The sequence below is a fragment of the Dendrobates tinctorius genome, unplaced genomic scaffold (genome assembly GCF_039654945.1).
Source record: "Dendrobates tinctorius isolate UK_male_01 unplaced genomic scaffold, ASM3965494v1 ptg000192l, whole genome shotgun sequence".
Classification (NCBI taxonomy): Eukaryota; Metazoa; Chordata; class Amphibia; order Anura; family Dendrobatidae; genus Dendrobates; species Dendrobates tinctorius.
In genome coordinates this window covers 14,586,477-14,602,953 of record NW_027361859.1, presented here as the reverse complement: position 1 = coordinate 14,602,953, position 16,477 = coordinate 14,586,477, and the positions used below count along the sequence as shown (strand labels likewise).

The 16,477-nt window shown below is 43.1% G+C and overlaps 2 protein-coding genes across 2 annotated transcripts in view; one reads left to right on the top strand and one right to left on the bottom strand.

Moving 5' to 3' along the window:
- Positions 1 to 16,477, bottom strand: part of LOC141055913 (uncharacterized) — a 430,701-nt gene that overhangs the window by 192,565 nt on the left and 221,659 nt on the right. The gene's annotated exons all lie outside the window — the stretch shown is intronic.
- Positions 1 to 16,477, top strand: part of LOC141055915 (uncharacterized) — a 218,453-nt gene that overhangs the window by 117,275 nt on the left and 84,701 nt on the right. The window contains exons 8-9 of the mRNA XM_073552628.1: positions 2,359 to 2,366; positions 11,391 to 11,875. Coding sequence (XP_073408729.1) covers positions 2,359 to 2,366; positions 11,391 to 11,875 — 493 coding nt within the window. The remainder of the gene's footprint in view (positions 1 to 2,358; positions 2,367 to 11,390; positions 11,876 to 16,477) is intronic.

Here is a 16,477-nt window from a genome sequence, read left to right as displayed (position 1 = left end):
TCAAACACTATGTTTGATGAGTGTGACCAACCTGTCAATCAGTTTTCCAAGCGATGCTACAGATCGCTTGGAAAACGCTAGCATTCTGCAAGCTGATTGTCATGATCCATGCTGGATTGTGACAGATAAAAGCACTTGTAACCTTTTTTTTTCTTTAAGCTGGTTGCTTAAAGTTAGTTTTGCCCCCGGTGGCCATTAGGGTCATTACACAGTGGTGTCTTTTGTTCTAGTTTGCCCCCGCTGGTGGTTAGCTTTATTACACGGGAATCACTAACAGGTGTGATTGCTCTGGCTTAACTATATAGGAGTGTCTTGTTCTCTCACTCACTGTTGGTGATATTGCTCTTTTCCAACCAAGTCTGGTGGAGGAAGGAACTACAGAGAGGAGTTCCTGGCAGCTCAGGGGAGCTCTGGTGTTATAGCTTCAGGTGGAAGCTGAATTCAGGTGTCGAGCTTCAGGGGTGAAGCTGAACTTTGGTAGTGGACTCTGTTTCTGGGAGCAAGAGCAACAGAGCAAACCTAAGTGGTGTTACCCCTGTTTGTACCTTTCCTTTTGTGTGTTTCAGTGCAGTGGTGGGATTAGTTTATACACCGTCCATTTCACTAGAAAGGGCTAGGTGCAAGGCGAGCTAGGGTTTTTAGGTATCCTGCTCGTTGCCAGGTGCGGAACCTGCATAGGGACTGTCAGGAGTGTAGAGACACTGACTCAGGGGAGTGCAGCAGGTCTCCACGTCCCCGTTCCCTATCGCAGGGCCTTCCATTACATCGGTTTCCCTTGTGTTTCCCTTTATTATTTAAATTCACTCTGCTGGAGGCGGGGTATCCAGCTGCACGTTATATTATTTAAATTCGCCTACTGGAGGCGGTGTATCCAGGGTCACGTGTGTCAGAGAAATTCGCCCTGCTGGAGGCGGTGTGTCCAGTCACACGTAACCATCACACTAATTACGCTTGCAAATCGCTAGTTTTTCCACAGGAAAATCGCAGGAATTTAGAATGCGATTTTCGCGCGGAATGGATTTCCGGAATTCTCGCGGTAGCTTCCGCTAGAGTTCCGTTACGTGTGCACATAGCCTCAACGGGCCGGGGTCATAACAGGAAACAAATGCACAAGCCAGGAGCTGATCACAGAGGAATGAACCAGAGTAGAACAAGACTGTATCTGGCAATTTTCGGTGATATGTTTCAGGCTTTAGTAGGGTGTGGTACTTTCCAATTGACTGAAGCAGGGATCAGATTACTTCAGCTGGACAGCACACACCCATACTGCCAGACTTTATGGTACAACATGTCCAAGGTACCCTAACTGTGGATTCTGTCACACTAGGATGTGACCCTCATAATTGTCTGTGGCCAAATCATATCTCAGGGAGAGATTTTACGTGCACGGAGAAAACACAAGACAGAACAGAGCAGTTGTGTCTCAAATGAATCCTGATTTGGTTAAGAAGCACAGTTTTTATAGGTAAAATTAGGTGGTTTCAGCACAATACCTCATTTGTTTTTCATATATAATTATTGCAAGTCATTATTGATTACACATGTTCTATGTCATTATCTTTATTGGTATAGGATCATTACTCTAATTGTTATTGATGTACTGGTTATTTCTGTAATGGTTCGCACTCTAATGGCTATTGCTGTACTGGTTATCACCCTAATGGTATATTGCTAGGTCAAGCTGACATCTGTTTTGCATGCATCATATTGATATTTGGTTTATGAGGGGAGTAATATACTAGGTACATTTACTCTTGATAAGCTCAGTGGATTATACAATCTGTCACGGACATGGTTTTTGGAACCACTGTGCCACTGACCGCGGAGAGCCTGGAAGGGCATGACTAAGCGATCACCTGACTTCACTAGAGCTTCTGATGGTGAGGTTAGACTTGGCTCCCGATGAACGCCAGGTGCCACTCCAGGACAGACCAACGGTCGTGCAGCAGCTGGACCCAGAAGGACAGACTGGATGGAGCAGCAGGCAGAGCTTGTATCAGAGTGCAGCTGACCAAGTTCAAGGATAAAATTTCTGGCTGCCTTGGAATCCAAATACTCCGACTCAACAAACTGGGATTCACCCGATGTCACAGCTACAGTAAGGGTCAGAGGTAGGGAGATGTCCTTTCCGTCTAAGGAGACCTCGCCTTGTGCCCCTAGGTACCGGAGCTTCTCCGGTCTCGCCGGGCAGACTCGAATGGAGTGTCCCAAATCTCCACAATACAGGCACTGGCCTTTAGCGCAACAATCTCTCAGTCGCTGTCTAGCAAGGGCAAGGTGGTTGATATGCATGGGTTCTGATGAGTCCTTGACAAGGGAGAGCGAAGGAATAGGCGGTCCTTGAAAAGCCTGAGCCAGGCACCGCAGTTCTTTCACGTGCTACCTCACTAGCACGCTGATGGAAGCGGAGGTCTATATGGATGGCGAGGGAGATCAGGTCCGTCGAGGGTAGTTGGTAGGTCTCGATCGGCTAACTCATCCTTAATATCTCCGGAAAGCCCCTCCCAGAATGTCGCCACCAAAGCTTCGTTATTCAATCCGAGTTCGGACGCCAGAGTGCAAAAGCGTACCGCATATTGCCCTACAGAAGAATTGGACTGACGTAAATAGAGAAGAGCGGATGTTGCCGAGGTGGTTCACCCGGGTTCATTGAACACTTTGCGAAAAACTTCCAAGAATGCAGGCAAATTGGAGATGATCCGATCCTCTCTCTCCCATAATGGATTCAACCACGCCAGGGCCTCGCTTCCAAGGTGCGACATAAGGAACGCTACTTTTGCTTGGTCCAACAGGAAGTGTTGCTGGAGAAGTTCAAAATGTAGCCGGCATTGATTGAGTAACCCGCGGCAGAGCTTTGGATTGCCATCAAGACGTGATGAAGAGGACACGGCTGCTTCAACATGCTGGAACTCAGGAGGGATGTTTAAAGCCTCCAACTTAGTGGTTAAAGAATGCAACTGTATGGACAGCTCTTTCTGTGCGTCTTTCTATCGGCAAAGCTCCTGATACATGGTCCGAACGGGCAGGATCTATGGTACAGCAGGATCCATGGCCTGAGCAAACTGTCACGGATGTGGTTTGTGGAACCACTATACCACGAACCGCGGAGAGCCTGGAGGGGCATGACTAAGTGATCACCTGACTGTTCACTGGAGCCTCTGATGGTGAGGTTAGACTTGGCTCCCGATGAATGCCAGGTGCCACTCCAGGACAGACCAACGGTCGCACAGCAGCTGGACCAGAAGGACAGACTGGCTGGAGCAGCAGGCAGAGCTTGCATCAGAGTGCAGCTGACCAAGTTCGTATCTGAGTGCACCAGACAGAATTTGCATCTGAGTGCAGCAAGCAGGATTTGCATCTGAGTGCAGCAAACAGCATTTTCACTTGAGTGCAGCAAACAGGACTTGGACTGGTATGACACCTTACACAACATAGACTGTAAATAGGAAGGTTGCTCGAGCACCTTGGGGAGGAAGCAATATATACATAATGTCCCACAGCCATTGGCTGGGGAGGAAATATCAAGTGCATGCACTGGCCCTTTAAGAGGGCAGGAAAGTACGCACATGCCCTAAGGACATTAAACTGTAAAGTGCTGCGGAATATATTGGTGCTATATAAATAAATATATAAATAAAGATTATTATTATTATTATTATTATTATTGTTATTATTATTATGTCTAGAGGACCGGCTGTAAGTATGCAGAGCATGGGGAAGGGAAGAACTGTCTGGAGCATGGTTGAGTGAAGAGACACGCCGGAGACCCTACCTGTCAGAGCAGGACTCCGGCGTGGTGCTAACACAATCATCTCATAGTCCATCTGACAAGGTTGACGTAACCTGGTGACAGAAATGAACTTAGTGGCAGAAGTAAATCTTGTGACAAGAATGAATCAGAGCACATTTAGAACTACATGATCTAATATTCAGCAAAGCATCCATTTTTAAATATAAGCTTGATTAAATATAAGCTTGAGGTAGCGACCATGCTATTTTAGGATTTTGGATAACTAGAGGAGGAAGACCTGTGAAGACTCAGACGTCAAGGTTAGATTTCAGAAAGGCAGATTTTAAGGGATTCAGAAAGAGAATTGGAGGAATCCAATGGCTGGATATCCTTAAGGACAAAAATGTCCAGGAAGGATGGGAAATCTTGAAAAATGAAATTCTCAAAGCACAATTGTTAACAATTCCGAAAAGAGGGAAGAATAGGAAGCATTTAAGGAAACCAGAATGGACGAACACAGAACTTAAGCACATGCTAAAAAGGAAGAAAGAAATGTTTATAAAATGGAAAGAGGGAGGCATATCTAAAGAAGAATATAATGTTGTCTGCAGAACCTGCAGGGCACAAATCTGATTATCTAAAGCTGACAATGAATTGAGGCTTGCAAGAGATGTCAAAAGCAATAATAAAGGATATTGGGGATATGTCAAAAGTTAAATGAAATGATAAGACAGGATGTTGAGAAGGCCTAACTTTTAAATTCCTATTTTGCATCTGTTTTCTCTCAGAAAGGAAATGTAACATCAACTGTTCTTCACTGTCCTATTAAGGAAATAGAAGAATCCATGATATCTATAAACAGAAAGATAGTGAGGAAACACTTAGCTAACCTAAATGAATTCAAGTCTCCAGGTCCAGATGAATTACACCCCAGAGTACTGAAGGAGATAGCAGAAGAAATTTTTGAACCCCTCTCCATAATCTTTGAAAATTCTTGGAGAACAGGAGAAGTCCCAGAAGACTGGAGAAGAGCAAATGTTGTTCTTATCTTCAAAAAGGGGAAGAAGGTGGACCCAGGCAACTATAGGCCGGTGAGTCTGACTTCTATACCAGGAAAGATCTATGATCAAATTATTAAACAACATGTATGTTAGTACCTGGATAAGAATGAAGTGATTAAACAGAGTCAGCATGGGTAACTAATAAGTCATGTCAAACTAAGTTAATTTCCTACTATGATGGAATCACGGATTGGGTGGATCAGGGAAATGCTGTAGATATAGTTTATCTTGACGTCAGCAAAGCATTTGACAAAGTATCTCACACAATCCTTATTGAAAAAATGACTAGGTATGGAATGGACAAGGCAACTGTTAGGTGGATTCATAACTGGCTTAGTGATCGGACCCAAAGAGTGGTCGTAAATGGCTGCACATCCAGTTGGAAGAATGTCTCAAGTGGGGTACCACAGGGCTCTGTCCTGGGCCCTGTATTGTTCAACATCTTTATCAACGATTTAGATGAAGGAATTGAGGGTAAACTGATTAAATTTGCTGATGACACAAAGTTAGGAGGGATAGCTAATACTAGAGAAGAGAGAGAGGATTCAAAAAGATATAAATAAATTGGAGCAGTGGGCAGCAACTAACAGAATGGTTTTTAACAGGGAGAAATGTAGAGTACTACATCTGGGCAATAAAAATGAAAAAAAGCATATACAGAATGGGAGGAATAGGGCTAAGCAACAGCACTTGTGAAAAAGACTTGGGTATACTAATAGATCACAGACTGAATATGAGTCAACAGTGTGATGCAGCAGCAAAAAAGGCAAATACAATTCTAGGATGTATTAACAGAAGCATACAGTCTAGATCACGTGAAGTCATTATTGCCCTCTACTCCTCTTTGGTCAGACCTCATCTGGAATATTGTGTCCAGTTTTGGGCGCTACATATTAAAAAAGACATCAACAAACTGGAGCAAGTTCATAAAAGAACGACCAGAATGGTGACCGGTCTTCAAACCCTATCTTATGAGGAAAGGTTGCATGATTTGGGAATGTTTAGCTTGCAAAAGAGAAGACTTAATAGCTGTCTACTAATATCTCAAGGGCTGTCACATTGTAGAAGGATCATCTTTATTCTAATTTGCACAAGGAAAGACTAGAAGCAATGGGATGAAACTGAATGGGAGGAGACACAGATTAGATATTAGAAAAAAACTTTTTGACAGTTAGAGTGCTCAATTAGTGGAACAGGCTGCCACGAGAAGTGGTGAGTCCTCCTTCAATGGAAGTCTTCAAACAGAGGCTGAACAGACATCTGTCTGGGATGATTTAGCGAATCCTGCTTTGAGCAGGGGGTTGGACCAGATGGCCCAGGAGGTCCCTTCCAACTCTATGATTCTATATATCTTCATATATCATATATTATATCCTTAATACAAACGTAGTGGCTGGACAAAGCTGGTGCCACTCATACTTTCTGGTTCTGACGTCTTCTCTATTACCAGCACCTCTTACAGAATGAATAAGGCAGCTCCTTGTGACAGATGCAGATGTTGCAGTAGCAGGTTCCAGAGGAGATAGGACGCACCATTTATAGAAGCGCTAATATGACAAAATGTCAGAGAACCGGAGCAGTAGAAATCCCGATAAAGTGACTCCATTTTGGACAGTATAACCCTCAGTGAATTGGTCTATAGGAGTAGCGACTATTTTGAGTCAACAGGCACTTCCCGGTAATTGGCACACCGTGGATGTTGGAGAGAAAAAATTGCAAATATGCCATTTTATTATCCAGCACATAGTGCCCAGATTGTGTTCAGTACAGCAATGCCAAATACATGGATGCTTAACCCCTTACCTACAATGGACATAATATTCCGTCCATGTGACCCTGGACCTAATTACCATGGACGGAATATTACGTCCCAGCGATCAGCGGCGCCCACGTGGTGAGCGCCGCTGATCGCGGCCGGGTGTCAGCTGATTATCACAGCTGACGCCCGGCACAATGTGTCAGGGGCAGTCACGGACCGCCCCCGACACGTTAACCCCTTGTACACCGCGATCAAACGCGATCGCGGTGTACCGGGGGTTAAAGGGAAGCATCGGCAGGGAGGGGGCTCCCTCCTTGCTTCCCTGAGCCCCTCACAGCAGCGCAATGTGCAGCGCTGCTGCGGGGGTCTCTTTCCATACAGGCCCCCGGATCCAAGATGGCGACGGGGGCCTGTAGGTAGCTGACTTCCTCACTGCCTGCAAAGCGCAGGCATGAGGAAGTCTGCAGAACTGCCTGTGACAGATTGCTGATCTGTCACAGTGATCTGTGATGTGACAGATCAGCGATCTGCGATCAGCGATCAGCGATCTGTCACAGGACAGTGATGTCCCACCTGGGACAAGGTAATAAAGTAAAAAAAAAAGTGTTAAAAATAATTTAAAAAAAATCGCTAAATAAATTAGTAAAAAAAAAAAAAAAATATTCCCCAATAAATCCATTTTTTCAAAATAAAAAAAAAACAATAAAAGTACACATATTTGGTATCGCCGCGTCCGTAGCGACCCGCCCTATAAAACTGTCCCATTAGTTAACCCCTTTAGCGAACCCCTTAAAAAATAAAAATAAAAAACTAAGCAAAAAATAATGATTTATTATCATACCACCGAACAAAAAGTGTAATAATGTGCGATCAAAAAGACGCATATAAATATCCATGGTACCGCTGAAAACGTCATCTTGTCTCGCAAAAAACGAGCTGCCATACAGCGTCATCCGCAAAAAAATAAAAAAGTTATAGCTCGCAGAATAAAGCGATACAAAAATAATTATTTTTTATATAAAATTGTTTTCATTGCAAAAAACCGACAAAACATAAAAAAACGACCTAAATGAGGTATCGCTGTAACCGTACTGACCCGAAGAATAAAAACGCTTTATCAATTTTACCGCACGCGGAACGGTGTAAACGCACCCCCCAAAAGAAATTCATGAAACGCTGGTTTTTGTTCATTCTGCGTCCCAAAAATCGGAATAAAAAGCGATCAAAAAATGTCACGTGCCCGAAAATGGTACCAATGAAAATGTCAACTCGTCCCGCAAAAAATAAGACCTCACATGACTCGGTGGGTCAAAATACGCAAAAATTATAGCTCACAATATGTGGTGATGCAAAAACTATTTTTACAATAAAAAGCGTCTTTTAGCGTGTGACAGCCGTCAAACATAAAAACCGCCATAAATAGTAAATCAAACCCCCCGTTATCACCCCCTTAGTTAGGGAAAAATAATAAAACTAAAAGAAAATGCATTTATTTCCATTTTCCCATTAGGGTTAGGGCTAGGGTTAGGGCTAGGGTTAGGGCTAGGGCTCAGATTAGGGTTAGGGGTGTGTTGGGGTTAGGGTTGGAGTTGTAATTGGGGGGTTTCCACTGTTTGGGCACATCAGGTGCTCTCCAAAGGCAACATGGCGTCTGATCTCAATTCCAGCCAATTCTGCGTTGAAAAAGTCAAATGGTGCTCCCTCCCTTCCAAGCTCTGCCATGCGCCCAAACAGTGTTTTACCCCCACATATGGGGTATCAGCCTACTCAGGACAAATTACAAAACAACTTTTGGGGTACAATTTCTCCTGTTACCCTTAGGAAAATAAAAAATTGGGGGCAAAAATATCATTTTTGCGGAAAAAAATGATTTTTTTATTTTCACGCCCAGGCATTATAAACTTCTGTGAAGCACTTGGGGGTTCAAAATGCTCACCACACATCTAGATAAGTTCCGTAGGGGGTCTAGTTTCCAAAATGGGGTCACTTGTGGGGGGTTTCCACTGTTTAGGTACATCAGGGGCTCTCCAAAAGCAACATGACACCCGCAGACCATGCCATCAAAGTCTGCATTCCAAAACGTCACTACTTCCCTTCCGAGCCCCGACCTGTGCCCATACAGTAGTTTTCTCCCACATATGAGGTATCAGCGTACTCAGGACAAATTGGACAACAACTTTTGGGGTCCAATTTCTCCTGTTACCCTTGGGAAAATAAAAAAATTGGAGACTAATTGATCATGTTTGTGGAAAAAATAAGATTTTTTTATTTTCATGCCTGGGCATTATAAACTTCTGTGAAGCCCTTGGGGGTTCAAAGTGCTCACCACACATCTAGATAACTTCCTCAGGGGGTCTAGTTTCCAAAATGGGGTCATTTGTGGGGGGTTTCCACTGTTTAGGTACATTAGGGGCTCTCCAAAGGCAACATGACACCCGCAGACCATTCCATCAAAGTCTGCATTCCAAAACGTCACTACTTCCCTTCCGAGCCTCGACGTGTCCCCATACAGTAGTTTTCTCCCACATATGGGAAGTCAGCGTACTCAGGACAAATTGGACAACAACTTTTGGGGTCCAATTTCTCCTGTTACCCTTGGGAAAATAAAAAAAATGGGGGCTAAAATATGATGTTTGTGGAAAAAATACGATTTTTATATTTTCACGCCCGGGCGTTATAAACTTCTGTGAAGCACTGGGGGGTTCAAAGTGCTCACCACACATCTAGATAAGTTCCTTGGGGGGTCTAGTTTCCAAAATGGTGTCATTTGTGGGGGGTTTCTACTGTTTTGGTACATCAGGGGCTTTCCAAACGCGACATGGTGTCCGATCTCAATTCCAGCCAAAAACGTCAAATGGTGCTACTTCCCTTCCGAGCTCTGCCATGCGCCCAAATAGTGGTTTACCCCCACATGTGGGGTATCAGCGCACTCAGGATAAATTGCACAATATCTTTTAGGGTCCTGTTACTCTTGGAAAAATAAGAATTGAGGGTGAAAAGATCATTTTTGTGGAAAAAATATGATTTTTTAATTGTACCGCTGTACGTTATAAACTTCTGTGAAGCCCTTGTGGGTTCAAAGTTCTCACCACATATCTAGATAAGTTCCTTGGGGGGTCTAGTTTCCAAAATGGGGTCACTTGGGGGGGTTTCCACTGTTTAGGTACATCAGGGGCTCTCCAAACGCGACATGGCGTCCGATCTGAATTCCAGCCAATTTTGCATTGAAAAAGTCACACGGCGCTCCTTCCCTACTGAGGTCTGCCATGCACCGAAACAGTGGTTCCCCCCACATATCAGGTATCAGCGTGCTCAGGACAAATTGCACAATAACTTTTGCAGTACAATTTCTCCTGTTACCCTTGGTAAAATAAAGAAAATTGAACCTGAAGTACTTTTTTTGTGAAAAAAAGTTAAATGTTCATTTTTTTTTTAAATATTCAAAAAATTCCTGTGACGCACCTAAAAGGCTAATAAACTTCTTGAATGTGGTTTTAAGCACCTTAAGGGGTGCAGTTTTTAGAATGGTGTCACTTTTGGGTATTTTCTATCATATAGACCCCTCAAAGTGGCTTCAAATGTGATGTGGTCCCTAAAAATAAAATGGTTCTGCAAAAATGAGAAATCGCTGGTCAGTTTTTAACCCTTATAACTTCCTGACCAAAAAAATTTTTGGTTCCAAAATTGTGCTGATGTAAAGTAAACATGTGGGAAATGTTATTTATTAAGTTTTTTGTGTGCCGTATCGCTGTGATTTAAGGGCATAAAAATTCAAAGTTGGAAAATTGCAAAATTTTCAAAATTTTTGCCAAATTTCCTTTTTTTTCACAAATAAACGCAGGTTATTTGAATGCAATTTTACCAATAACATGAAGTACAATATGTCATGAGAAAACAGTGTCAGAATCACCGGGATCCATTGAAGCGTTTCAGAGTTATGACCTCATAAAGGGACAGTGGTCAGAATTGTAAAAATTGGCCCGGGAGTTAACGTGCAAGCCACCCTTGGTAGTGAAGGGGTTAATGTGGTTTGAGCACACTGCAAGGCTCAGAAGCGAAGGGGAAATTTGGCTTTGGGAGAGTGGATATTGGTGGATTGGTTTATGGAAGCCATGTTGCTTTTCAAGAGCTTTTGAGCCACTAATAATGTGTAAACCTCGGTTTTTCCATTGACAGGTGGTGGACCTCAGTGGGGACTTATTTTTGTAAGAGGAGTGGAACTTTTTTTGGTATTTTTGGCTACATAACATTGTTTGGTGGCTTTTTATTCCATATTTGCGTGGCAGAATGACCAACGGTTGAACACCATGCTACACTTGTTCATGCTATGAAATTTTCTATTAGACTGTAAACTGTCATTGTCTTGGTGAATAATTCAATTTTTTTACATAACTTGCTATTTTTATGGACAGTTTAAGCAGAAATGTTAGAAATATAAAATTTGTTAATAATAATAAAAAAATTTGTTTTATTCTTAGCAGATTTATTAGCAGATGACTGTACCAAGAGATCAGAGGGAGAGCTGACATCTTTAATTTTTAAATCGGATGTTCTTGAGATACCACAGGATACAATTGCAGTGACTGCCATTACTCCAGATATACCATCATCCCTTCACAGCAAAGATCTGTCATCTGATCCTATGAAACAGGTCCTGTCTTCTGATTCATTACAGACTACTAAAGAAAATCATAGTTGCAAAATAAGCATTAAAAAACAAACTACTCCAAAATCAAAGAAGCCACTATTATATTCAGAATATGGAAATAGTACTCCCCTCAAAAAGTATTTTCTTAAACATAAAACAATTCACACAGCAAATAGATTTTCTTGCTCCAAGTGTGGGAATTTTTTTAACAAAAAATCAGATTTGGTTAAGCATCAGAGAATTCACACAGGGGAGAATTCTTTTTCCTGTTCAGAATGTGGGAAATGTTTTATACAGAAATCAAAACTTGTTAGTCACAAGAGAACTCACACAGGGGAGAAGCCTTTTTCCTGTTCAGAATGTGGAACATGTTTTAACCAGAAATCATATTTGGTTAAGCACCAGAGAATTCACACAGGGGAGAAGCCTTTTTCATGTTCAGAATGTGGGAAATGTTTTCACCAGAAATCAGCTTTGGTTAGTCACCAGAGAAATCACACAGGGGAGAAGCCTTTTTCCTGTTCAGAATGTGGGAAATGTTTTACAGATAAATCAAATCTTACCACACATCAGAGAACTCACACAGGGGAGAAGCCTTTTTCATGTTCAGAATGTGGAAAATGTTTTAAACAAAAATCAAATTTGGTTAAGCACCAGAGAACTCACACAGGGGAGAAGCCTTTTTCCTGCTCAGAATGTGGGAAATGTTTTACAGATAAATCAAATCTTATCACACATCAGAGAACTCACACAGGGGAGAAGCCTTTTTCATGTTCTTAATGTGGGAAATGTTTTAAATGAAAATCAACTCTTAAAAAACATCAGAGAAGTCACACATGGGCGAAACCTTTTCATGTTCAGTATGTTGGAAATGATTTAACCCAAAATTGTATTTTCTTAAGATAATCCTTTAAGATAAGATAATCTTAAAGGGGGTTGTGCACTACTATGGCAACCCCTTGTGAGTCCTCATGTTTGGCTTAGTTAAAATAAAGAAAACTCATACTTGCCTTCCGTGCCAGTGCCTTTCCAGTGGTGTCTGCACTCACGTTCCCGGGGTTCATATAAGGTTGTTACATCACACGAGTCTTGCGCACAATCAGTTCCGGCTTCACTGTCTCCCCCTTCAGACATATTGAGCATCAACAGGAAGCCAGGGCTGTAACTTCTCTATGATTTCCTCTTATTGTTCAATTTGTCCCAAGGTGAGAACAGTGATGCCAGCATTAATTGGACGCAGGACTCCCATGACATGATAGATGACAACTTTACATGAGCCCCCGAAACACAAGTGCTGGAACCGGGCCGACATGGGAGGTTACTTAAAGTGTTTTTATTTTAACAGGACCAAACATAAGGAATGAGAAGGAGTTTTCCAAGTAGTGGATAACCCCTTTAAATGGCAATAAACCCACACAGAGGAGAGAAGCCATTACCATACCTAGAGTGTGAAAAATGAATTACTGGAAAATCGTCTTTTATTGACCATCAAAAATAACTCGGACGTAGAGAAACAATATATGTTATTGTCAAATTGTACAAAAACATGTAACAGATAGTTGTATAATAAAGGGAAATTACTTCAGAACTTACTGTATTATTTGGACTATAAGGCCGGTTTAACATTTGCGTTAAAGGCCGCAGCGCCGGCCTGCGCACGGACGCCGCTAAGCCCCGCCCCCTGCCGCACCTCCGCCGGTAGCTCCGCCTCCGGGCGCATGATGCTGCATGCGTCATGCGTCCCCTATCTTTATCACTGAGGACGCAGGCCATGCGCAGTATGCGTTTGGCGGCGCCTGCGTCCTCAGTGATAAAGATAGGGGACGCATGCAGCGTCATGCGCCCAGAGGCGGAGCTACCGGCGGAGGCGCTGCAGGGGGCGGGGCTTAGCGGCGGCCGTGCGCAGGCCGACGCTGCGGCCTTTAACGCAAATGTGAAACCGGCCTAAGACACACGTTTTTTAATCAGATCATTTTTATTTAGAAAATTACACAATATAGTTTTTACAAAGAGACATCAGTGCAACAAAGATATTTTCAATGTTATATGATATCATTATATGTTATTGTTATACATGAAATACAATAAAGTTGTCATCTTTGAAGGATTCGATTTTTTTTTTTTTTTTTTTTAATCCAAGCAAACTAATACAACCCCTCACACCGATAACACTCCGGAGAAATCTGTATTCATATTTTTTTTATGATGCTCTAATAATTAGTTTGCTTGTGTAATGACCATCTATTTATAACTCAACCTGGATTGATCATACCAAAAGTGTTCCTGAAGCCAGAAATGATCTTATATATGTAATCAGGGTTGGACTGGCTCATGGGAGAACCAGAGGATTCTCCGGTGGGTCCAGGCACTGACACCTGCTGGCATACAGGGCCAGCAGCTGCCTAGGGCTCCTGCTGCTCCAGGGGCCACCAGCCAGTAGTGTATCACTAATAGCGGCACACCACGCAGCTGCTATGGGGCCCCCGCTGCCAGCGGAGCAGCAGCTGGTGACAGGAGGCAGAAGCCAGCTGCTGCAGCTAAAGCCTGTCCCCACTGCTGAAGATAAATGAATATTCACTCAACCCCATGTCCCCATGGGCCTGGAGAGGGGTGGATATTCATCTCACTTTCATAACGGGCAGTGTTATCAGCTATCAGGGTCAGTAGACAAGGGCCCCCGCTCCCCCAGGGGCCATAAGTCGGGGGGGCCCAGGACCAGCATCACCCACCCAGTGTTCGCTGCAATCAACTGTATCGCATCATGCTGATACAGTTGAAAGCGATAATGGAGGAGAGAGCGTCATATTCCAAAAGCATACTGATACTGATAGGGAATTTAGATTGTGAGCCCCATTGGGGACAGTGATGATAATGTGTGCAAACTGTAAAGCGCTGCGGAGTATGTTAGCGCTATATAAAAATAAATATTATTATTATATGTCGCTCCCTCTCCCATCATTCCCTTCTGCCTCTGATACAACAGGTGCGCAATGACGTCACTTCATCGTATACCCGCTGTGTGTCGGGCAGACAGCAGTGAGTGCAGCTGCTGATACTGGAGAAGAGCCGGAATCAGCTTGGGAACGATGAGGAAATGTAAGTATTGTTTATTTTATATATAGTTGTATATCAGTGAGTCCTGGTTGCATTATACTATATGAGGGGGGCAGCATTATAACCTATGAGGGGAGCAGCATTATGCCCTACATTATATTCTTTGAGGGGTCTGTATTATGTTTCAGGGTTGGCCATTTGTTGTGAACACTTTTAACCTGGCTTCTGAGTTTGGGCTCCCTCTGGTGGTTGCCGCTGGTAATGGAGCTGGTCTAGCTGACAGAAGTCAATCACCTGTGCAGGATGATTGGAGGTCAGGTGATACAGACTGGGGAGATTTAAGTGAGCAACCTTCCCTCAGCTCTTGTTGGTGATTTGTTTTTTTTCCTGAGCATATTTTGAAGTCCGCTTGTCTCCTGCTCCATCCTGCATCTTTCAGATAAGTTATTTGTCTTCTTGAATCTTTTTTTTGCATTGGATCCATTTTTGCTCCTCTCTGATTTTTGCTTAGCTGGTGTTAGTTCAGCCTGGTTCCCTGTTGGGACCTGTGCTGGACCCTGTTCCATATGCCGCAGCGTATGTTAGTCTTTTTAGTAATCAGTTCTCACCAGAGTTCTGATTTAGTGGGGGAGAGGTTGTGTGGCCTCAGTATTTTTGCATATCAGACGTGTTGGATTCTTCTTGGGGTTTTTTGCGTGATTGCAGACAGTATCCTTTCCTGTCCTGTTCTATCTAGACAGTTTGGGCCCCATCATTTGCTTACTCTATTCTCTGCCTTTGTTTTGTGCTTCATCTTGTCTCACCAGCAATATATGTTCGGGGGCTATCTATTCCTTTGGGGTTCTACTCCGGGGCAGTTTAGCTTTCCCATTTCTCTCTTTAGGCTTAGTTAATTCTTTGGCTGTAACGAGGCATCTAGGGCATCGTAGGTATGTCTCACGGATAATTCTAGTTGTGTTGTCAGTTTAAAGGTCTGCAATCTGCTAGCTACCAACCTCTCTGGTTATCTGGTTGCCTCGCCTATTCCCCTGTTATCCTCCTCGGTTACCTAATCGTAACAGCCATTTATATGGATACACCTAAATAAAATGGGAATGGTTGGTGATATCAACTTCCTGTTTGTGGCACATTAGTATATGGTCCAGATGGATGGTGACCATGGCGGCCATTTTGAAGTCGGCCATTTTGGATCCAACTTTATTTTTTTCAATGGAAAGTGGATCATATGACACATCAAACTTATTGAGAATTTCACAAGAAAAACAATGGTGTGCGTGGTTTTAACATAACTTTATTCTTTCATGAGTTATTTACAAGCAGTGGAATGCAGGGCAGCACCAAGATGTGGCAGCTTACTACGTGGGCAGATGCCCTCATGCCTGGGGTGAAACGGACAGGGGAACTCCTGAAGGTAGTTAAACTGGACAGAAGGAATGCTGGGGTACTGGATGAGTCGGTATGACCCGGGAGCATTCTAGAAGCAGTAGGGAAAAGCACAGGAAGAGACAAAGATGTGTACTGTGATGTTCCCTGTGATGTTGCTGTAACTGAGCTGGACGTACTACGAATGGATTCAAGTAAAGTTGTGTGTTACAAGTTGAAACTAGACTCTGTCTCTCTTTGTGTGAAATCATCAGGAGTGAACCCACAGCAGACCAGAGGGGACCCTGATGGTACAGAAGGCGTTAATGAAGGTACGCTGCATAGGGGACATTGTATACAGTTGTGCTCAGAAGTTTACATACCCTGGCAGATTTGTAGCTTTCTTCACCTTTTTTCAGAGAATATGTATGATAACGCCAAAACTTTTTCTCCACTGATGGTTAGTGGTTGGGTGAAGCCAATTATTATCAAACTACTGTGTTTTCTCTTTTTAAATCATAATGACAACCCAAAATATCCAAATGACTCAGATCAAAAGTTTACATACCCCATTTCTTAATACAGTGTATTGCCCCCTCTGACATCAATCACAGCTTTAAGTTTTTTTGTGGTAGTTGTGGATGAGGTTCTTTATTTTCTCAGATGGTAAAGCTGCCCACTCTTCTCAGCAAAAATCCTCCAGTTACTGTAATTTCCTGGGCTGTCTAATTTCCTGGGCTGTCTAGCATGAACTGCGAACTTGACATCTTGTCATGATCCTATGGTTGGTTTGGTACTGATGCGCTAGGGTTAATTATTGTGGCCTCTCTCTGGATCTGGGAGGGCTTTTTATAGCCTTGGGT